Source organism: Vanellus vanellus (assembly GCF_965231255.1).
Source record: "Vanellus vanellus genome assembly, chromosome: 11".
Taxonomy (NCBI): Eukaryota; Metazoa; Chordata; class Aves; order Charadriiformes; family Charadriidae; genus Vanellus; species Vanellus vanellus.
The window spans coordinates 9,516,672-9,541,514 of NC_138916.1; the positions used below are offsets into that span (position 1 = coordinate 9,516,672).

A 24,843-nucleotide genomic window follows, 5' to 3' on the forward strand; every position below is an offset into this window, starting at 1 on the left:
ACATTGGAATAAGCTGCCCAGAGAGGTGGTGGATTCACCATCCCTGGAGGTGTTTAAGAAAAGGGTAGATGAGGTGCTTAGGGACATGGTTTAGGAGTGGTGGTGTTTTTATCAGGGTAGGTTAATGGTTGGACTTGATGATCTTAAAGGTCCCTTCCAACCTCACTGATTCTATGATTCTATGTACAACCAACCAGTGTTGAATGATCATTCAAAATAATAAAACAGATTTATAAAATCTTAGACATTTTATTTTGCAATTATCTCCCTGAATTTTGCTAGATCCATGGAGGAAGAAAAAAAAAAAAAAAAAAAAAAAGAGACTTTAGCAAGAAAACAATTTTGATTAGATGATGCAATGCTTTCATGAAACATTTCATTTGACCATTGCAGTGCGGTCTGGACTTTGAAACAAATGGTACTTCAAAAACAGTGAGATGTTACTCTGCAGAAAGCAATGGTGACTCAAGTAAGCAAACAGGAAATTTAAAATTTAAATATTCCAAATTGCTCTTATTCTTACCTGCATATCGTCTAGTTGGATTTCTAAAGACCTTTTTAACGCTACCAGTTCTTTTGCTTCCTTTTCAGTGTGTTTCAAAGCTTTTTCTAATTGTTGCTTCTCTTCCTGCAATGATATGTTTTGATACATTTAGAAATAGTGGCAAGGCCTTTAATCTGACGAGTAAACTGAGCTATAAAGTACATTCATTCTGGCTTATCAGTGATTTCCACAGTTCCAAGCTGTGACTTGCTTTTACACTATTTTCTACCAGAGAAATGTTTCCTACATGTCAGCAAACTGCATCCTGCTTCTCGAAAACCTGCTGGTTTTGCCTAGCCTTCTTAATGACATTGCCCATCCTCCTGTCAGTTTTTGTTCTACCATGTATCTTTTGCAACCAGGAAGAAGACTACTTAAGGCGCTTGTTTTCTCAACTTACCTCATATCTCTTTATTTTTTCCTTCACTGAATTTTCTTCTCCTTTCATATTATCAATTTGTTTGTGCAACTCTTCAATGTTACTCTCTAGCTCACCAACAGTTCTCTTCAACTGTTTATTTTCTTCAGTCAGCTCTTTGACTTGATTTTCTATACTATTTCGCACCTCTTGTGCAGCGTTTCTTTCACTGGCAAGGACAGCAGCACTCTAGTAAAAACACATTATGTCATGTTTTAAAAAAAAATAGTAATTGATGCTATGTTCCAACAGAAGTTTCATATGGCACCACAGCAAACACAGCTAGGATATAACATTACAATGTCAACAAAGAATTTAAATTGAAGTCTGTATGCAATACAAACATGTATTTTTATTATCCATATTACTGTGGCAGAACACACAATTAGCTTTTTTTTTCCTCAGGTATACCTATAAGTATGCTAAAGTAACATATAACACCTGAAGAGTCTCATGCCTGCCACCACATATTTTCACCTTAACATCTTTCTCCTTATTGCCCTAAAATATTTTCATTATCAAATTCCAATGTTAGGTAATTCCAAATAATGTACCAAAACTTAATAGACATCAAAAGCCATATGGACATTTAAGGATCAACACATTGATGAAGAGCGTTTTCCACAGCAACACAAAATTTAGGCAGTGTCACCCCACTGCTTATTCCAAGCATTAGCATATAACACTCTACACCCATGCAACCATTTGTGGGGCTGCAGAGTACATCAACTTAGGGAACAGTATCAGCTGTAACATACACACAGACACACAAAAATATAAAGAGATCTTGACACCAAAGGATGGGGATGGGGGCATGGGGAGACAAGGTGTTACTGGAAAAAAAGCCCCAATCCATTTCACAATATGGTCCCACAAAGTGCTGTGCCAGCACAGAAGAGCAGGCGGTGAGCAGGCATGAACAAGCAATACACTGGAAGCATCTTACAGTGGTATTGGTGCAGCTGTACTTGTGCATCATACAGCCCACACCTGGGGCTGTACTTATTCAGTAGTTCTGCTTGGTTTTCAGTTACTGCCCAAGGATGGAAGGAGTTTAGCTACTGAGTTCAACTTGCATTTAAAAAGACACACTTTGTATTTTTTCAGAAACTCATATCAATACACAGTACAAAGACAAATTACAATAAACTACTCATCACGATTTATCACATGTGGTGATAGATTATTTTTTCTGGCATGGCAACTTGCTGCAGCATGTAACTTTTCAGAGCTAATCATCACCTTAGTCTCACCACTTACCCTCTCTAAAATACCCTACCATTTATTGTGGAAACCATGAGTGGAAGTATGTGTCTATATTGTCATACTATCCATACTGTAACACAGACAAGGTATGCACCTGTAAACATTTAACTCTGTGCAGTAAAGAGCTGGAAGGATTTAATCTTTGCTCTTCATCGACTTGTCAGAATCTCGTCCAAAGAACATAAAAGAATACAAGATATAATTTGTGGTTCTTGCTCTTGGGTATTCAGGGTCTAATACAAAGCAATACTCTATACATAGATCTGGTTGTCATGTATAGGCCCACTGCTTCTACAGTAAGACCTTAAACAATAGTAAGAACACCAGAACAGACATATAAGTCAATCTAGACCAGTATTCTCTCCAGTAGCCAACAGCTGATGCTGGTCAAAAGAGGAAGAAGAACTACAGAGCGAACCTTTCCCCGTTACACGCTCCCAGCTCTCCCTGTTTTTCCTCCATGAATGTATCATCCATTAATTTCTTTAATTCTTTTTGAATCCATTTATACCTTTGGCCTCTACGTTATCTGGTGACAATAGGTAATTACACAATAATTACTGAAGCATCACATTTTTACATGTGAAATTGTCTTTATCTGGGTAAAAACAAAAGAAAACCTAGAGAGTAGTTTGGTAAGAAACTATTTTGTGAAATATTTTATGAAAGCATGAAAATCACTTTTCAGTTATGCTATTTTTGATTGTAGCTCCCAATTTTCCCCTCCCCACCCCCAAAAGGAGTAAGCAGAGATATATAAAAGGCTGTTTACAAAGTGCGCCCTCACTAGACTGTTTTCTAGCAAGCAACAGCTTTAAAATCATGCAAATTAGTTCGATAAAGCGGTAACTCAGAAAACACTCAAACTGTCTACAGGGTCAATGAACTTATTATGCAAAAACTGGCAGCATAACCAGGCTGACAAGTTCTGGTCATTTGAAAATACTGAAAAAACTTGGGTTTTTAAGTACAAAACTAGTTAAAAGCTCTGAAATAAATCTCTGCTGATGCTTTAAGTTCTCACATACCAAATTTCAATAGCATTTATATATTCCTTTAATTTTTACTTTTTGCAGACAGCAAAGTTTACTAATTAGCAAGCACTCCACCAGTGGCTGGCTCCTTTTTGTCTCATTTCCCGTTTCTGGAGCTGAGTGAAAGCAGCTGAGGCATGCCGGGGAGTTCAGGGAAAGGAATGTTGATTTGTCTGTTCTTTTTCATCCAACCGCCTACACAGGGCTGCACACGAAGAGAGGACTGCAGCAGACCCACACTGTACCTGAAGATTCCACTACCTCATCTACCATGGCTTGCTCTACTTTTCCAACACAGGAAGCATTTATTTACTTAGAAGTACGCGCGCACACACACAAAAGCAAATAACCAAACAAACCCCACAGATCTACATACATAAATATACACATATATATGTATTTAATCTAACAGGTTCAAAATTAAGTTCAACCTACACTGATGCAGTCATCTACAGATCTGCTCCAGCCTGCCTTTTGCTGTATGTATCTTAGGATACTGTTCCAGCCACTAAAATTAAACTAAAGTGTATTCTCTCTCCCTTTTCACTATGTATTTCAGTAGGTTAGCAAGATGCTAGGTGAATTTATATAAAAGGTAGAGAAGTATAAAGTGCAAGTTGCAAGTATTATCTTTATTAACCCAATTTACAATCTTGAAAATAAATTTGGTATATAAGCAAAACCTGCCTAAAGTTCCAGCTGCCTGAGTGACCAGTACTTAACCAGATCTCCACAGGTCTCTAATGACCTTGGCATCATTACAAGGGTTACACCTTCACACAAACTGTTCCCAAACAAATTCTCTAACATGTTAAGTACCAAATTCCTTCATTTCACCTGAAAGTGGTAGCATGTCTTAAAAAATACCAACAATAAATATATACACTTACACACACTTTTTCAAGACGGTAGGAAAACTCTTTTCGTATATATGGGGAGCTTTACTGTATTGTAGCTGGAGATGGGCATTTTTCTTATCTTCTGGGGAGAGTAGAAGAAATTTTCTTCATAACGCACATTTCACTGTACACTATTGTTTTGACATCTTTTCAACTTGTTTCAGATAAGACTGAAAAGAAACACAGGAGTATCTATCCTACCCATTTACCTTACACAATTGTACTATACACATAAGGCATGGAAGATCACTTTCAGGATATAATTCAGGATGATATTAGAAAAAACAATACATGAGTATCTTCAATTTGATAGGGACATTTAAACAAAGTCAAACCATACAAATACAATTTAGACGTTCTTTGAGTAGAAAATGCACACACAGCATCACTTCTCCAAAGAGTCAAATTACACAGCTGGTTTAGATAGAAAAAAAGCCCATACTCATTTATCCCTCGTGTAATGAGTATCGCATGCAGAGTTCTCCACAGGCATAAATGAAGCTTCTGGATTATAATAGCTTTCGGCAATACATGCCATATCCTGTAGCATATTGCCACAGAGAGGTATCAAAAAACTACGTCTCTTTCCTTCTCTTATTCTCCACTGTTAGTCTTATCTGACAACCCATGTCATCTTCTACCTCCCCTCCAGGTCTTCCTTTGGGAAGACAGGTGAACATGATAGAAAAGAGCCTAGGTATCATTAGAAAGAATATGCAAAGGAAACAAGCACTGAAATGTAGTTCCAACAGACCTTGTAGTGACACCATTAGGGGAGAACTGGTGGAGAGAGATCCCTATCCACATATTGAACAGTTACATAAGGTTCGAGCCAGCAGCTATCAAATCATACATGGACACTGCTGAAGCAGAAATAGACTGTTGTGGCCTTTGACACATGGAACCCTACCACACAGGCAGTGTACTCAACCAGCCCCAAGCAACCAGAAGGCAATATTACTCACATAGTGACCGTACATTAAAGTTATCACTCTGTCATTAGGGATGGCCCAGTATATTCTGCACAAAATTCCTCTAAGAAAGTACGCCAGTAGAAAATATGAAAACCACTGCACTGAAATTACAGAGAAATTACTATGTATGTTGATAAATTCTGAATGCAAATTATTGCATTTCATAGGTTAAAAACTGCAAGTGGCAACAGCATAGACAGTTTAAATTGTACAACAGATGGTATTTGTTAACAGCCAGCGGTAATCCTATTCTCTTTGTTTCTGTCTACATGAGCAAGAAGGCACAGCCCTCATTTAAAATTCAGTGACTGGCTCACACATTCAAAAAAGGAGTTGAAAGCTGTTTGCAAAAGCATTGATTTAGAGTGGGTTAGAGTGATGAGGACGAAAGCAGGAGAATTGAACGCTATAGGCTAGTAAGTACAAATGGGGAAAAAAGCCAGACAGGGAGAACTCGCATGTACAGATAGTGCTGTGGATCCATATCCTTCAGTCCACACATGACTTATTTGTAATGGTGCTGTACATAAACACTGTGAATTAACAAAAGGTTCTTAAGGATTAATGACACTACATCAATTAATGACTCCTATTGGCACCCATTCATAAATCCTTTACATTGCTACATTTAATATTTGAGGATGTTGGTAATGTTTTGGCAATCATTTTAATGGAGTTTATATAAATTTAACCCATGGTAACAGAACTGGGTAAAGGTCACAAAGTAATGATTTAAGCTGAATATGAAACATTAACAAACATGTTAATATAACATGATCTTTAGTTCACAGAATTGTGCATCAGCTTCTTCAGAGAGCTGAAACGAGATTATGTACATAAACACATACAGAGCACATAACAGATAAAACTGGTTAAACAAGATTCCTGAAGACAAAATCTGGAATGAAATACTGTATATTCAGACATACTTGCCATACAAAAAAAAAAAAAAAAAAAAACAAAAAACAACCAACCAAAAAACAAGCAAACAACAAAAAATGCCAACCCCCCCAAAAAACAGGGGAGAAAGAATTGTGTGAAGCATTGAAGTGGGCTCTTTGGATCTTAAAATTAACATATCTGAATTCCAAGACTGCAGTTTCTACCCTATGATATATAAAACATTTATTTCTTTTTACTCCCACCTGCTAGTTGTGGCTGTATGTTTTAGTAAACCAAGTTTTTACTGTTACAGTATGGAATTATATTTATGTAAGGTAAAAACCCAATAGCATTTTCCTTGTTATGTTTGTTTGCTTGCATTCGCTTTGTCTTTCCTTCCAATTTGTCTGTCTTCACTTTGTCTTCCAGGGTATTCAGTGCCTTCTATTCCCTACATTTAGCCTGTTTCACATTCAGATTTCCATCTCCTCAATCTCTGAAGGAATAGTATCTTCCTCTTAAAACCCACATCCTTGAAGACTTCTTAAACATACTCATACCTTCTTCTCATTTATTATTTTTGAATACATTAAATATTTTATTATGCTTTCTCAAATTTTATCATGTTGAAACTCATGATTTAAGACTTAGCAAGCCTTATAAGTAGACTTAAGGTACAGAGATTAGGTAAAACAAGCTGGCAATGGGTTGCAAATTTCTACAAAAAGCTGGAAGGAGAAAAAGAAGTCTGTCTAGAAGAAAGAAAACATAGCTGTAATGATGAGGTCCAACAATACAAAGTCTTCTGTGACTGCTTGTAAGCATCTGCATTCTGACACTGTCATTGTGCCATACTGCACATGCAGTAGCTTAACTTATTAGCCCAGCAGCAGACTCCATGAACAAACTAAGTTATCAAGTCCTAAAAGAAAGGTCTGCTGCAAAAAATCAGTTTCTTACCACAAAAAAAAAAAAAAAAAAAAAAAGATGGAGGAAAATAACCTATGGTGGTCAAAACCACTGAAATTTTTTAATAGTTCTCGTACATTTTAATTCTGAAGCTTAAAGGATTAGTCTATCAGCCTGAGAACAAGCCAAGAGTTTATCGTGAAAGAGGCTGCAGAAGTAAAGCAGTGCTGCAGAAATGAGTGATAGAAAGGACAGTTTCACAGCTAAGGTACCCAAACGCAGCCTTAGGGAACCTGGACTCTATTCTTGTCTCTGCCAAAGCGCTCCTGAGGCAAGTCACTCAACCAAAACTTTCCAGAGGGGATCAATAATTGCATGCCCCTTAATTTCCTTGGTGCTTGATTTGAGACACTAGGGTTTGGTTTCCAAAGTCTTGAGTACACCACTGCAATTGAAGTCAGCAAAACTTGTACCCTGAATATATCAAGGACTATATAATGGTTAACATTATGTTAACCTAGGCACCCCAATTTGAACATGCACAACTAATGCATCCTTTAGACAGTAATCTCTCTATCTCTTATTTTCCTATACTTAATATGAGGAATAACATTACTCATGAGCTCGCAGCTATGCTGATAAAAAGAATTAAAGTTTCTGAATTAATCAATATAATTCTTCCTTGAGAAGAAGATTTTAATAAAGTACAGAAGTACTGTGTGCAGGAACAGACCAAAGTCTGAAAGACATTGATAAATGAAATATTCTAACATTGTGTTTAAGTGAGTACAAAACTATTTTTAACTCAGAACAGATGGATGAGAAAAAAGTGAGAGAATGCATACACATGTATATATGTGTACATACCAAATCAAATAGTACACCTAATTTATAAAGTTTTACCTAGCACAGGTCTGCTTACCTGAGCCCACATAGTCAGAGCTGGTGAGTTCATACGCATGCAGCATTTAGTTTTCAGCTTTGGGCCTAAGGACGTTAATCTCTATAAAGGAACTTCAGCAGTGAAATTCAAATCCCTCACTTCTCATCCTGCCCCTTTCAGGTGTTTTGCCTAACAAGAAATGAATCTAATAAAGTTTGGGTCCTTGTATATAGTTGCATACATGTCCAGAAATATTTTAAAATGTTATAATTAATTAAGACCAAGTTTAAATAAAGCAATAAATACTGTTTCAACTCCTTGGTAAAGCAAATATTTTTAGACACTACTCTACTCTCAATTTTGGTGCAAGCAGTGAACAGATTTAAAGAACTGGAGATGAAGCTCAGTTAGTACAAAAGGCATCAAAATCCTTCCCACCACCCATTATTGTGTAAACCCAAAGAAACAAACAAACAGGGTCCTAAAGATATAGATGAAATATTCTATTTCAACTTCAATGCAACAAAAAGCCTCTTGTATAGGAATGCAGAAATTGTTCTGTGGCTCCACACCTTTTTTTTTTTTTACCACACCCTCAACACTGGCAAAGACATGAGAGTGGTTGTGTAACTGATCATTAAAAAATGGTTTTGGCTGACTTCAGTGTTTCAGCTGGTGAAATTCCCCTTTGGCAGTGACTGTGCAGTATGGGACCCTTAGAGTACTTTTACAAAATACAGGAAGAGCTAAAGTAAGGGGGAGCCAAGTATCTCATTCACAGTTTATTAGAATTGTTAAATTTTGTCTAGATTCAATGTTTAGTATGCACAACAGCCAATTTTTCTAAAAACCTTCACATTTCCTTTCAGAATCAAGTTCAACTGAGTAAAACTGAATTCAACCAATTAACTGTTTGTTCTTTAATTGCCATGCTTGAAGTAGAAATCTAAAGAATAAATCTCCATTCAAAATGAGCTAGAGCACAAATAGAAGTTTTTTCTAATGGAAGCAACACACTTTCAAATATTCTTTCCATACTCATACCTGTGGAATCAAAGCAAATGACATGATAATCTTCCAAAACCTTCTGAAAAAAAGGGAATAGTGCGGCTGCTCGCTTCATTCTGTTCCTGGTATAGAACACTTAAGGTATCAAGGAAGATACTGTCTGCTGAAACCAACTCTGAAGTCTCATGGGCCACCTTTTCAGGTTGATGCTGGACTAGTTGTTTAACTTCTTGAACTACATGTAGAAAGTTTCATGCGGCTTCAGGGATTCAGATCTACCCAACTCCCTCACGTGATTCTAAGGGGGTAGTACTGACCGAGATATCAAATCCCTTTCTGTTGTCTTTTCCTCTCCTTTTTGTATATAAAAAAATCAAGTTTAAATAAAGCAACTAGAAACTGATTTCCCTAGGTAACATGCAGGTGATTTCCAAAGAAAGAAAAAAACAAAACCAACCTACAGCCAAAGACTGACACCCAAGGAAAAACGACAAACATACTGAGTCTCAACAAACGGACAGCCCTTTAATTGTAAGCCTTATTAGCTCTTCAGTAAAGAGAGCTTCTGCAATCAGCATTATTCAGGTATAGTCATCTAGTTGTTAAACCTCATGAATGCAAATAACAGGTCTTTATTTCTGTTTGTAGCTCTGTTTGTAGTTCCGGTATTTTTCTCCACTGTGTACCTTTAGGCAATTCTTCTAACATCAGATACTATTTCTTAAAGCAGTTGGAAGCCCTGGGATGAATGACACAGTAACACTGGATAGCGCGGATAATAAAATCTCATACTTCTAAAAAAGGAATGCAAAAATTCCTTTAAAAGCAAAGTTAGGCTACCAACCCACCCCACCCCCAACAAACCTCCCCAAGCTTCTGGAAGAGACTAAGTGGCTTAAACGGCCTTACTTACTGCTTTTCTACCTTACACTGATTATATACATAATTCTTCCCATGATCTCAAAATGATGGGAAGCCTACTTTAACACATGGCTATGCCTTTGGAAGTTAACTATCATTAGTTACCTATTAAAAGGGTCCATGTGTTTTTATCTCTTAGTGAGATACACTGCAACTAACCAGAATCCTTAGCTCTACTTCAAGAGATTATTCAGTAAGCCAGTGCACAAATTTACAAGCAAGTCAGCCTGGTCTTCTATTTCAGCTAGAGCCATTCTATTAACTGGTTAAAAATTATTCACTTGTGACAGTTTAGAGACAAGACTTGTTTTCTTGCAAGGCCATTTTCACTCATCTAAACAGTAACATATCCTTAATACTATTTCCAAAACTATTTAGGTTTTCATTTATGAGATGTAATGAAAGATTTAAACACCTACATTTTAAAATTGAGAACGCACCTTTTTTTTTTTTTTAAACACAGAGCATATTAAACAAAATTTCCTAATATAGGCATGACCAAACATTTACAGAGTTATAAAATCCAGAGTCACGGAAGTATTAACCTCTCAACAAGAAGGTATATCAATGTCATATTATTGTCCTAGTTATGTATCACAACAGACTGGCTTATACTAACAGTTTTTTCAAGGTCACAAGTTGTTGCAAAGACTAGAGTAAAATATTAACTAGTTCTGTGTTCACAGAATGGATCGCTGGATGGACTTACACAGTTAAACTTTTCACATGCATACACAAACATATATTTTCACAGCACAAACCTCCTGAACATACATAAAGTGTCTTCTGCCAATAAAGATTAGAGATCCTCCTGATGGTACTAAAGCAGTATCTGACTGCACAGGCCCTTGCCAACTTTCAGAAATGAGAGAACCCCACAAACTACCCTCCCTTCCCAAACTAGACTAAGTGAAATAGTCCTGGCTGAATAAGGTTCAGAATGCTGAAATGATCACTACAGATAAAACAGGTATTTTTTTTTTTTGTCTTGTTTAGATGTGGTCAAACCCAACTCAAATAGAACTTTGCAGGACAGTTTTGCTCAGAGACTTTCTTAACTCTACATAGAGTATAAAAACCACCCAGTTATAGTTTCACAGTACTGTCTGCATCCAAACACACACATGTCCCCAGTAAATAAATGGAGGAGTAAATTGCATGGAAATGAAAGACCAGAAGAGCTGGAACTTAAAAACCTTGCTTTAGCACCAAAGACAGTCACCAAGTTACATCTTCAGTGCACTTTAGAGGCATGTTTATTATTCTTGTTAACAACACAGCTAATATTCCATAATTTGTTTGGTATTTCATTTAATGGGCGCCTAAAAACACGCATGATGCTATTACCAAACAACTTCCTTTCCATGCACAGAACTGACACTTACAGCAAAACAAATCAAATCTGTCTTCCAGATTTTCCATATACAGTTTTAAAATACACGTTTCCAATAATGACGTGTATTTAAGGAGTGCCTGCAGCCTTCCTTCCACCATCATGCTTCTGTCTGTGCACCCTCCCTCTTTTTCCCCGACTCCATCTGTGTTTGTAGGACCAAACTGGAAATCAATCAAAAACATACCAGGCTTGTAGAGGGCTGGTAAAGGAGGGCAGAAAATGAAGGGCGGGGGGGGGGGGGGGGGGGGGGGGGGGGCACATCATGTAAGAGGAAACATTGACTTGAACCAGCCACTCCACTATTCTTTGACTCTGTATACTGTTTAGATCAGTTACCATCCGGCTTCTACAACTGAAACAAAAACCACTTATTTCAACATGGCAAAGGCTGCTTCAGGCAAGCAGAGGAAAGAAAAAAAAACACCAGTGGCATTTGAAATCCTGATTCATCTTCTTTTAATCTTTTCCAGTTATTGCATATCTTGTTTGAGGTAACAAGCTAAACTCAGACACAGCATTCAGGATGCAGATTCAGATGAGTTATGGATGTATATATACAAGGGCATAGTGATGCTCTTACGGCCAAGTAATTCCTATAATATGATTTGTTTCTTTTACTGCTATCAAGACAATGTTTTTATAGAGCTACATATTATAACCCCACAATTTCACCTTAGAGTGGCACAAGTTAGTTAGGATCCTGGTTGGTTTTTTTTTTTCATATATATAATTTTAGACTTATATAAATTAAATTTGTCTATCCCTTTACACACCAAAGTGCCTCTGTGATACTCCACAATCAGTTATGTCTTCACTTTACCCTGAGTAACTCTGGTAACCACTGTTCAGTGTTAGTACAGCATTATTCCAAAATAGGTTATCAGAGTGTACTAAATTTAGTTATGTTTCATTTTACATTTAAATTATATATGCCAAGCCATTTCTACAAGAAAGGCATACACAGTATATCAGTATCATTTACAATGCTTCAGCTAGTTTTTGTTAAGTTTCTGGTCTATGTGGGAGATTTTTATTAGCTTTGAAGAAGAAATATATTATCAGGTTAGGTAGAAAAAAAGGTACAATATTCACTTTCATTTCAAAGTTCTTTACAGCTCTGTGCTAGATTAACCTAAATTCACAATCACTTCATACAGATGAGGAAAAAACAAAACCAAAGCCTATTCTCATCTACAGTGTTCAAAATTTTATATTGTTCTCTTATTTTAAAGGAGTACACTTTCAGAAGGGTTAACTACTGTCTTTTGCTATTCCTACCACTTGCTCTGGTAAAATTTCTTTTTCTCTTTAATCATATCACATGTCTTAATACATACACTACAGTTGAAGCTCACGTGATCACAAGCTCCATTGCATTGTTAAATGCAATGATAAATGAATCAGCTTCTAAACTCCAAGCATCTGTTTTATCATGTTCAGGACAAGGTCAGAAGTATGATGAACCCTGAATAAATCAGTCAAGGTCAGGCTTAGATAAGCCTCTTCATAATGTGATGATTACAGCTTTTTCTGAACAACATAATTTGTGCAGACTACTTTGCAAAACAGACATAAATCTGAGTGCTATGCAGTTTGCAACTGCACTCCCAAGCTGACACAATTTCAGTGGAATTTGAACAGTACTAGCTGCAATTTGCTACAACCTTTTACCTACAGTATTACATTCCAAAAGCTATTTCCAAATTTTACTGAAACAGTGGCACTTAATCTACAGTGACAGAGCACTCATGGTTAAATAGTACAATTCTGGCCTGTTGTGTTGTAGGGTCAGATTAAATAATATAAATTTTTGTACTACATTAAAACCAGGTGGGGATTCATATTCATTTCTGCTCTAGCACTTGCAGTGACAGAGAAATCTATTTTTAATTAAAAAAACATTAATTTTTTAACTTATTACTAAGTTAAAGGTAATTGTTACCCCACAGAGATATGTTATGGAAGAGTAAAACTTTTACTATTGTTAAATGGAAGTAGTCTGGCCTCAGTCTTAATAAACAGGCCATGAAGCTAAGAACAATCACAGCAACCAAGACGACCACAAGCAAAAGATGTAACACAAGAATGAGTTAAAAAGGTAAACGGTAGCAAAGAAAATGAATATCTTAATATCTGTGGCTTTATCTAATAATCTCTAGTTAACAAAACAGGACAATCCCAACCTATCACCACATCAGTGAGCATGAGAACAGAATCGCACATGACAAATAACCCCATCCTGTTCTCCCATCAGATAACCTTGAGTATGTTTCTAACATGATTTCAAAACATATCTATGTGGCATGCTAATCACACAGACAGAATGCACTGTAAATTACTTGCCAAACTATCTGATGTCTCCAGCAGCTGAAAAATTCTGTTGATTTAACACTGGCACAAAAATTACTTCCTTTCTCCCTGCAAAAACTTCCTTCGGCCGAATACATATCACAAAACACCTTTTTCAGTGTACCAATAAGAACTAAAACCCGTGTACATACATACTCCAGTATACCCTGATCTATCAAACATCAGTATCCATATTTTCTGTATGATAATCTGCTGTTACAGCATTTACACACCTGTTGTTGTCATTCAATACAACAAAATGGCCCTTTCCACTAATCTTTGATGTAAATTTCTTGTATCCCACCATTCAATATAAATCTTTCCAGCTTGCAAGAATATAGAAAAAAAAAAATTAACCAGTCAAGCACATTCAATTGTATAAAACATGGCTTTCACACACACTGTTGGGTATTCCAGATTAATTATAAGACCAATAATTAACATCATATGTCAGATCACTCATCTAACTGCCTGCAGAGGCTGGTTATACTTTCCTGTTAGATGATATATCAAACTCAACAACTAATTTCAGCCAGCAAGCATAGAGATAATGCTAGGCTTCAAAAAAAAAAAAATCATTAAGGGTACTAATACTAGCAAGATTAAAAAAGACAAGAAAACAAAACACACACACCCCACCTTCCAATTAAGCATGGTAAAAGTTTTACTTAAAATAAGACCAACAAAAATGACTTGAAGTAAAATCAGAACAGCAGATTAGAGCAATGTTAATTAATTAAATTTCGTTTTTTAACATCTTATTAAATTTGCTATTCGATAGACTATGTCACACAAGTAAATAAATGCTATTTATAACTATCTCCAAGCCACAGCAACCTAGTCATAGAGCCATTTCCCAGACTGTGTTATTGTTATGCCAAACAGACTACTCTTTCATTTCTTGTCAGTTGTAATTACAGTTCCATAATTGAAATACAGTAAATTACCATGCAGTAACTTTGAAAGACGGTTCACTGAGGTTAAGCTGTCACTACAATTACTGTATAATAAAAAATGATAATTTAAATGTTCTACTTTTCTCTTAAAGAAAATTAATTCAGTTCAAGCAGCTCAGATGAGTCAGATATCTTCATGATGATGTAAACAATGAGAAACAACACATTTAAGCAAAGCCAAACAATCTCAAGTAGAAGTCCTAGGCTGCATAAACAAACTAGTGTATATAAACTTTTCTAACCACTGAAGAAAATCACACATTTAAAAACAATCCTTTAAAAGAATACTCTTTATCAGAATTCAGTCATACAGTATCTATCCAGCATTCTCCCTATGTGCTCCTATTTTGCTCCTAAATCACATTAAGCTTTGGAAACTTCTTTCAAGTTTCAAGCTTAATTTTAACACAGTTCTACATTATGTTTTCGGCCACAACTAGTAGGATAACTGCAACTCACCTAACGCCAATCAGGTATGAGTAAAAGATATAAATTAGCATGGGTATTTCTAAGCATAAAACTGGGCCTACAATTTTGACTTAGACGGTCAAGCACAGTTTGCCTTTAGACGTTTTCTCAAATATTTGACAGAAATAAAATGTGGGAAGGGGATTCCGAAAAGGCACAAATAACTGCCACTGTAAAAAAAAGTGCTCAACATTTTATGAGAACGGTTCCTTACAAAAAAAATTTTCAATAAATTCCTAGCTGCTGTCTCGGCAAAGATAACTTCACAAAGGACATCTTTTAGAAGACAGTAACAGATGCATAGCTGAAAATGGTTCCTATTCTCCCCCTCACAAAGACTTCCTGCTGATGCCGGAAGAGGCAATACCTTCAGTTCTGTTTTACTCCAGTCTGCTTCCAGACACCCACTCCCTGCTGTTTCTTAGTTGAACGCTCAGTAAACAAGGTAAGCTCAATAAATGGGAAGGACACCAAATAAAACAAAAAACCTCTAGTAGTAAGTATTTCAAGGGACAAGGTAGGACAAAGTAACCAGGGAACAGGATGTGATACAAGGAGCTGAAGGTAAGGAAAGTGGGCTGCAAAGAACTGTGGAGAACTGCTGGAAGCTCCAAAACTTTCAACAGCATCACTGGCAAAGCATACTTGTACTCTTCAGGGCATCCTCAAAGTTTCAGTGATTCCATTTGACCCAAGACAAGTAAATGGTCCTCTGTAGCATACCGCCATCTACTCCCTCTCTAAATTTGCAATGAAGCAAACGTAGTAAATAACTGCTTGAAGTAAGGGCTACAACTTCATCTGTGACAAACAATGAAAACATTATATGTGTATGAAATAAAACTTAACAGCAGCTAAGAATCTCCTAGCCCAAATCTTTACTTATTTGTTTTGCTAAGAAAATATTAGTATCTGAAAGCATTTAGTATGGGACATCTGCGGGGTGCATGATTTTTCCCTGCAGAGATTAATTTTAATCACTTATTTCACCTCTGTTGCTTTCTCCAGGCTCTGTTGTAGATTGAGCAATTCTTTGTCATGTTGTTCTTTAAGTTTATCCATCTCCATGTCATGGCTAGATACTTCTTCTTTTAATGCTCCCTTTAAAGCTGTAAGCTCTCTCTCTCTCTTTCTCAAAATCTCTTCTTGTTGATCTTTTGCTATTAATACTTCTTGCAGATCCTGCTTCATTTGCATCAGCTCCTAAAGAACAAAATTAAACACAACTGCATGACAAATAGCTCCAATGGATGTTCTGTTTGTATTTCAGAGAAGTAAAGCATTTCTCTAAGGCCAACTTCGTACCATATGACTGATGTATTTTATGTAACTTCTATAGTAAGCTAAAAATTTAATAAACCCTAAGATTATTAGAAGTATAACATATAGCTGATGTTTTATATAATGGGTCAACATATCTGATCCTGCAAAACTATGAAAAAATATTTTGATGGTATACGTTATGCTGTCTGTAACTAAAGCAGGAGTCAAACTAAAGTTTCCCCCACTGCAAGAGAAGCGAACGCAAGGATAATTCCTTGTGTTTTCTGCTGGAAAGAACAAAGTTGCTTCTGCAAGCGCTGAAGACAAAACAAGCGCTTTCCATCTGAGTCCATGCCTTTATACCCTTCCTCCTCCTACCATGTTTCCCCAAGAAGTCATTTCCCCTCTCCAAATTGCTGGGAAGGAAGAAGGTAGTCAGTGAATCTGAAGAATAAATACACATACTCATGTACTCAAACCTAGAATAAATCAACAGCAACAATCAAAAACGTACAGCTTTAAGAACTATCTAATTTGGTATTTCTCAACCTGTGAATAATTGATCTTTCAAAATGCATGTAAGCTCCCCCTGCACTGAAGCAGGATCAGTACATCTAAACCGTTCCTGACACACATCATCTATTCTGTCCTTAAAAACCTACAATGAAAGGGATTCTACTACCATCCCAGAAAACCATGCTCCACTGTTTAATTATCCATATTGATAGAAAATGTTTTCCAACACTTACTTCAAATCTCTGCAGTTAAGTCTCTTATTTCTTACTATAGCCCCACACAACATAGAAAAAGTGATCACTATCTCCTTTATAGCAACATTATACAAGATGTGCTTTTGACTCTTCCCTCACTCCTTCATTGAGATTAAAGTCCTTCTTCATAATGTTTTTCAGTGCTACCACCATCATTCCAGATATTCCCCTACTTATGTACAACTTTCAACTGCAGTGCCTGAGATTTAAGACAGTAACTTAAGAGAGTAATCAAATCTCACCAACACAAAACAACAGTTATCCTACTCAGCATGTCTCGCATACAAACATCTTTAATACTCCTGAGATCTACTGCCTATGCTTTTGCTCCCTATTTTGCATTTTAACATTTAGCTTCCATTTCTTCAACTAGTTCTTTGCACTAGGATTAAGAGAAGTTAATTCTTTTGGTACTACAAAGTATTAAGATAATTCGGAATTCTAATCCTCCTCTTGAACCACTGTGCACTGATATTCTTACACACCCTTATCAACAAATTTAATAAGCAGTGTTCTCTATTTTATCATATTACTATAACCAGGTCTACAACCAATTGCTCTCTCATCCCAAGGTGACAGAAAACCCGTAACTCTTTTGTTCCTCTTCAGACTGTATCCCTTCTCTTCTCTCCCTGGCCCCATCAACAGGGGGCCAACAATTCAGAGACTACTTTGGTCAGTTCTTTTAATTTTCTTAGTTGAATCTCATCTGTTCTTCCTAGTATGGACACATCTTTAAACTGATCTTTCCTGTTCTGACCCAAAATCATAATTTTTACAACTGACTGACTATCTGGTAAAAGTAGATAACTCAGGTGTCCCTTAACCATTATGTTATTTGTTCTCCTATTCTAGAAAATAACGGTACTTACACTTTGTATTCCTTTTCAGTGTTAATGTAGTTGTTATAACACGCTTTCTTAGGTCCCCTAGTAATGGTATATTGTTTTAGACTGATAGAACAGGAAAAGCTAAGGCATGTATTTCTTCTACCTGTATCTTGGTTTCCACTTTTTATGCGATTCTTTTGATTTTTTCATCCTTCTTCTGGTACTTTATAACTAACCTCAATCAGAACCTGTTTCTCTCCTTCATCAGTATGTTTTGCGTTATCCAGTTCATCATGCATTTCAGAGAGCTGGTCTTGAAGATCCCTGATCTCAGTCTGGTGTTGCTCCTGCTCCATCTTCACTTGAAAAAGCCTCATCAGGAAAAAATCAAACATGATTTTTTAATTTGTAGAAATACTATTTTTTTCTTTCAAGTACTAAAAAGGTACAAGTATCTGTTCCCATGTTCCCCACAAGGGAACTGGATATAAAAAGGCAGAAAAATGAAACATCAGAGGGGTAAAAATGAGAACTCTTTTAAGTAGATATTTAAGTGGAAGGTTGTATGTTATTTTAAACCTCGTACTATATTCTTGACTAAAACACTCAAGTTTTTCCATATTGTAAGGATTTGAATTATATATTATGACCATGAAATATTAAAAGCAATTCGCACTAAGAGGAAGACTGTAAATTCATCAATCTTTCTTTTTCCAGATATTCTAAAAACACACCATTTTTAAATGGTAGAAACATTTCCTACAGTAACAAATGTCATTCTGTCTGACGCCATTAACATATTCTGAAGACAGAAGTACTTTTCATTTAAAAAGTTTAAGAAAAGGTACAAATTGCAATGAATAACTTTTCTAGAAGTAACTCACTCCTCTAGGTTTTCTCTGAGTTCCTTCTCGCTTTCTTCCAGCTGCTTTTTTAAGGCTTCTTTTTCACATATACTTTGATCAAGTTGCAACTGAAGATCTTTCAGGCTTGCTCGTGTAGCATCTCTCTCTTCTTTGGAATTTTGCTGATTCTGAATTTTGTACACCAAAGTTAAGCAAGACAATAGACTAAGCATAAATTAATTAAAGGCTTTTTTTTATTATACAAAAGAAGCCATTTCAAGACTTTGATATTTTTCACTTGTAGAAGTGCTTATGAATTTATGAATATTAAAAACTTGGAATGTTTATTAAAGCACACAAACCACTGCTTTTTGATTTTTACTAGAAATGTGAGAAGTGAAGTCTCCTCAGTACTATGTAATCAGTTTCAAGTATACTGAGTCTTATCACAGACTCAAAATGCAAACTGAAAGAAGCCAAGCTGTCCTCCTTATGTCTTCAGAGGATGGCTGTACTTAATTACTTGGAATTCAGCACTGCAAAAATAATGCTGTAATTAATAAACAGCAGCTAATGAGTAATACAGTTTGTCTCTCACCCCACATGTGTCTCTCACTACAGTCAATTGATTAACATTTACCTCTGCAGATACCCAAGGAATTTTATGTGCATGTGCCTGACATTTTTATTCACTGCTCCAAACCCCTCCTCAAATACTAAGAAGAAAGAGATTCCTTAAAAAGGTTAACTCTGCTATGAGCAACTACACTTAAAATAAAAAGTCTTCTGTAAAAGCACAGGTATATCTGGATTAAAAAGAATACAAAGTGAAAAAGAATCAGATGGTTGATCAGTAGTCACTTCCTTAGAAAAGTATATCTGAAATAGTCAAACACTTTATAACTACAAAGTGCCATACCCTAATTTCTAGATCCAGTTTTTTCTCTAATTCTTCCACTTTCCTTTCAAGTTCTGCTTTTTGTTCCATCAATGCTTTTACTTCAGCTGAAGAATCCGAAACCTACAATTAAATAGAGATGTTTATTCCCACAAAGTCAAGATGTTCTTTTACAATTAATTTTTAAAATCTAGAGGAAAGCTACAAGCAAGGCTAATAAAGTGTAGCATCAACTGCCTGAGCTCACCAGGAACTTTTCATACAGGTCAAGCTAAGCTAGTATTTTCAAAGGAACCATGATTTGATTTTCATAAAACTTCTTGGGAATGCTCAAGGCATGTTGCCAATAATACAGAAAATACACAAACCTGAAGAAAAATTCAGATTAGGCAACATATGAATTAAATCACTAGTACTTGGGGCCAAATTTGACTGAGATATCACCAATTACACAAAATGGACATCAAAGGGATTCATGCTCATATTCATGCTCTTATGTCAAGACAGATTTTCAAACACTATTTTTCGGTAATTTCTGAAGATGTGTTCCATATTTTCATTTTGACTAATTATAGCCCACGATAAAATAATCATCAAAAGTGAGTATTTAGTCCTTTTTATGCCAGTACTGCAACAACTAGGTATTTCTTCACTTTGCTTTAGAACTGAAAAAAAGAGTGCACCACACAGCAGGAAACAAAAAACTTTTTAGTAGGCAGATCATCAAATGCTATTATTGTAATGTGGCTTTCAAACAATATCCTTGATTACTGCTTTTCTAAACTACAAATTAAAATACTCTCTTCTCTTATATATCTATTTACATCACTATAATGAGAAGATGCTCCACCATTATTTTTTAAAGCTATGTATGTTAGCTTTTTCTTCGACCCAACAACCTTTTGATGTTCACGTGAAGTTGGCATCTCTCCTTTTTAAATGTAGAAGCAAAATGTAGATGCTCTCACGGTAGACTCCTTTACACTCTTTTTTAATTGTTAACAAGAAGATTTCTCATAAGTCACCTCAGTGCATGATTAAAATTAAGCTATACTACTGAGGAACTACAAGAACAGTCTAATTGAAGTCAATGAGGGGATTCAAATTTTTAAAGCCCTGTTTGAACACTGCATCACTATGAAACAAGCCAAAGCAGCTTAAAAAATTGCTTACCTGTGTCTTTCCAGCAGCTCTTGACTTTAAAGTCTGAATTTTCTCAAAAACCAAGTTGACTTTCCTCTTTGTCGCATCGTCATTATCAGCACTTCTAAAACACAGACATTACAAGTAAGCAGCAACATGATCAAAGGTACTATTTTGTTAACATCAAAACAAATCCAGAGTGTCCAAACTATTGAAAATCACCACCATAAAGAAAAAAGTCTAATATGAACCAGTCAGAAATTATCTTAAATATGACTTCCTTAAACCCTCTAAAGAGAGGCGGTTACAAATTTATATTCTGAATGTATTCTATAAACAAAAACAAAAAACACCGAACAAAACAAACCACAAACACACACACCCACCCCCCAAAAAAAGATCATGGAACTCTTTAATTGCAACTCTCTTCTACAAGACTATAACTGTGGAAAGACAGGTATTCAGCATGTATATTATTCAAACATAACTGAAATTAGAAGTAATTAGTATTAGGTTTTTCAAGTCCTGACTCTAGCACCATAAAATAACACTTCAACAGCTCCCAGAACCTGCTACATCAGGAATGCAAAGAAATGGAAGTACATCATGTATATTTCACTTCATTTCTCTTTCCTTCATCTTTCAATAAGTTATCATTAGAAAATACCAAGTAAAACAGTTACAGGTGGACAAAGGATTAAACGCACAGCAATAAGAAAGCTTCTGTCAAACCTTAAGAGATAACACTTTTTTGTTGTTGTTTAAAAAATCCACAAGCTTAAACTCCCATGAGGTAGGACCTGGGGGTACTGGTGGATGACTGGCTGAATATGAGCCAGCAGTGTGCCCAGGTGGCCAAAAAGGCCAATGGCATCCCAGCCTGTATCAGGAATACTGTGGCCAGCAGGACTAGGGAAGTGATCATCCCCCTGTACTCGGCACTGGTGAGGCCCCACCTCAAGTACTGTGTTCAGTTTTGGGCCCCTCACTACAAGAAGGACATTGAGGTGCTGCAGTGTGTCCAGAGAACGGCTACAAAGCTGGTGAGAGGTCTGGAGGACAAGCCTTATGAGGAGCAGCTGAGGGAACTGGGGTTGTTTAGTCTGGAGAAAAGGAGGTTCAGGGGAGACCTTATCACTCTCTACATCCACCTGAAAGGAGGTTGGAGAGAGGTGGGGGCTGACCTCTTCTCCCTAGTGACAAGTGATGGGATGAGAGGAAATGGGTTCAAGTTATGTCAGGGGAGGTTTAGATTGGATATTAAGAAACATTTTTTCACTGAAAGGGTTATTAAACATCGGAATAGGCTGCCTAAGGAGGTGGTGGATTCATCATCCCTGGAGGTGTTTAAAAAAAAAGGGTAGATGTGGTACTTGAGGACATGGTTTAGAAGTGTTTTTGTCAGGGTAGGTTAATGGTTGGACTGGATGATCTTAAAGGTCCCTTCCAACCTCAGCGATTCTATGATTCAATGATTCAAATTCTTCATGAACCTCCATATCACATGAAGTTTAACTCCAGAAGTATTTCAAAGACAAAACATATCCTGATTCACAATTTGTACAATCCTGTACAATACCTTATGCAAGTCCTGATCGCCTGGGTATTTTGAGATCCTATAATGCCTTAAAGGACACAGCTGATGTACAGAATTATGAAACAGCCATTTCATTTTGTTATAGCTTCGATTTTACAGTTTCACATTTGAAATGTAATAGAAAATAAACACTGAGAAAATACAATCTCCTCTCCAAAAGTTAACTATGTTTACTAACCCTTCCTTAAGGTAATTGTAAAGTATCTGTTTAGCAGTCTCTTCATTCGTTTGCTGTGCAAGATCTTGCTGCCCTTTTAAGAGATCAGGAGTTGCCTAGAAGGACAAGATAAAATGTCAGAAAATACAATCCTATGAGGGTTGTAAATACAACGTGTACAACTGACATTCTCCATTCTATTCTATTATGGAAAAAAATTATGTACTGTGGACCTAAAGTTCACAAAGATCCACTGAAGTTTTGGCTTAGTAGAAGAAGCCACACCAAAAGAAAGAAAACAATTTTGCACGGAGCTACGTATATTTCGGCGTTCTACTTTTGTGCATTTATGTTTAAGAATCATCATAACATCATTTATGATAACCTTCTTTGGCCCCACCACTTTCCTTCACCCATACAAAAATAAGCTGTTTTACAAACCCTGTTGTCTATACCTGCAACTACAGGAGTGATTTTTGTATCTACATTTCTCCAGAACAACTCTGCTACACCATTTGGAAGTATTGTGTGATGGGAGTTTGTTCTAATGAAGAGTACAAAACCACGCATTTAACAATATAACAGTTTTAGTATGCTGGAGTGCAAAACACAAAGTAAATTCAAAATTACCTGTATATTAGGGATGGATGAATACGTTTTTACAGAAATTTTCTTGGCTCCTGCATCAGATGGAATTGTGATTCGATTTGGCAACAACAAAGTAGAAGTTACTGTTCTAACTTCCTCTCTCTTATTCTGCCCTGGGAGTGTAGATGACCTAAACATCAAACTCTCGGTATCAGCTCCATTTTGTTTATGGTATTGCAAAGAATTGAAATTGCTGTTCTGAGTGTCTTTATCAGGCATTTGCAGTTTTCCAATACTTCGAGCAGAAATCTTCATCTCTTTGGAAGGTGACTTTTGATCTCTGTATAACTGCTTGTGAAGGGAAACTTTAGATGGTCTCAGCAAGTGTTCTGTTGACTTACCCAAGCTTTTACTGAATTCACCTAAATTATCTGAATTTACATCAAGCCCTAATGACAAGCCGCTATCAACGCTTCTTGATCTTTTACGATCGTCTGGATGAATTCTATTCCTTTTTCCTGACCTACCCCTTCTGTGAGGATCAGCTTTCTTATCAAACTTTTCAATTAGCTGATCTACTCCTGGAAGTGAACCAGTGTCAATATCACGACCAGTTCCAGGCAAAAATGGGATGTATCTTCTGTTTTCATGCCGATTAACGTTGTCTGCATAGATGGCATACTCCTGGTCATCAAGTAAAAATCTGTATAAGGAATTTGCAGAAGTGGGAGTAGCTGATGAGGACGATGATCTTCGTGAGTCATCCAATACTGGCCCAGCTGAATCTTGTCTGCGGAAGGGAAGAACATCTGGTCTAGGTTTTCTTGCCTCTGGATAAGCAGTGGGACTAACACATAGGGATCCTCCTGCAGACAAAAATGATTCTGCAACACCAACTTCATTGGGGCTGACTGTAGGACAATCTGACAGCTGCTTATTTTGGTCTTCTACTTCTACTGATCTGTTCAAATGTATCTTTTTTGAATCTGCTTTGGTTGGCTCTGCAATACATGTATTTGTTTTCTGTAGGGACGCTACTTTAGATGAGCAAATCCAAGGCTTTGCTTCAGTTTTATCTTCATCTGAAAAAGATGTAGATTTACTGCACACAGCAGATTGGTATTTATCCAAGTTCAAATTATTTTTTTCAGGATCATAAGGCTGTAAAAGTTCAGGATGTTTTTGAAAGTTCAACAAATTGGAGGATTTCATTGTTCCATCTTTAAAATCTGATACTCCATTTTCCTTTTCATCCAGATTGGTTATCTTTACGCTTTTAAGCATACAGGGTTGCACGTGCTGTGTTCCAGGAAACTTAATGTGTTCACCGTTTTTGTCCTCCATCTTAAAAGCAGTATTGGAGTCTGTGGCTGGCTTGCTTACAGTCTGAGAAATGACCTGCTGTTCTTTTCCAGGAGAGGGATTTTCGGACAAACATCCTTCAGTATTGTTTAGTACTATGTAAGGATGTCCATCAATTCCTTGGACTCGAATACTGACACCGTAAGACCCCGTCCTAGAGCTTTGCGCATGTCTAGTTTTTTGAGTGTCCTCACTCGCAAGTTCAAGAGTGACTTCATAGTCCTGCTGCATGTGCTTAAAACCAGCAAAATATGGCTCCATGATTATCAGATTATAGCTGAATAGAAGAAAAATTACAAAAATTTAATTGTTTTAAATATTTTAGATTATTTCATTACTTACTTCAGCCCACCATTCAGTGTGACTGTGAAGACTAACAGTAATATGCAGAGAAATCAATATACAAGCTATACAAAGCCCAAAGCGAATGCATTGTGATACAAAGACAAATGTCTGACTGACAGATTCTGGATCAATGTAACA

General features: G+C 36.5%; 1 protein-coding gene across 1 annotated transcript in view; it reads right to left on the bottom strand.

Moving 5' to 3' along the window:
• The window catches only part of CGNL1 (cingulin like 1), a 43,847-nt gene extending 19,211 nt beyond the window's left edge, over positions 1–24,636 (bottom strand). Inside the window, exons 1-9 of the mRNA XM_082488733.1 lie at positions 23,041–24,636; positions 22,432–22,526; positions 20,687–20,780; positions 19,535–19,636; positions 18,655–18,803; positions 18,007–18,142; positions 15,898–16,110; positions 945–1,151; positions 524–628 (exon numbers count right to left, since the gene is read on the bottom strand). Coding sequence (XP_082344859.1) covers positions 524–628; positions 945–1,151; positions 15,898–16,110; positions 18,007–18,142; positions 18,655–18,803; positions 19,535–19,636; positions 20,687–20,780; positions 22,432–22,526; positions 23,041–24,621 — 2,682 coding nt within the window. The 5' untranslated portion in view covers positions 24,622–24,636. The remainder of the gene's footprint in view (positions 1–523; positions 629–944; positions 1,152–15,897; positions 16,111–18,006; positions 18,143–18,654; positions 18,804–19,534; positions 19,637–20,686; positions 20,781–22,431; positions 22,527–23,040) is intronic.
• Positions 24,637–24,843: the final 207 nt, after the last annotated feature.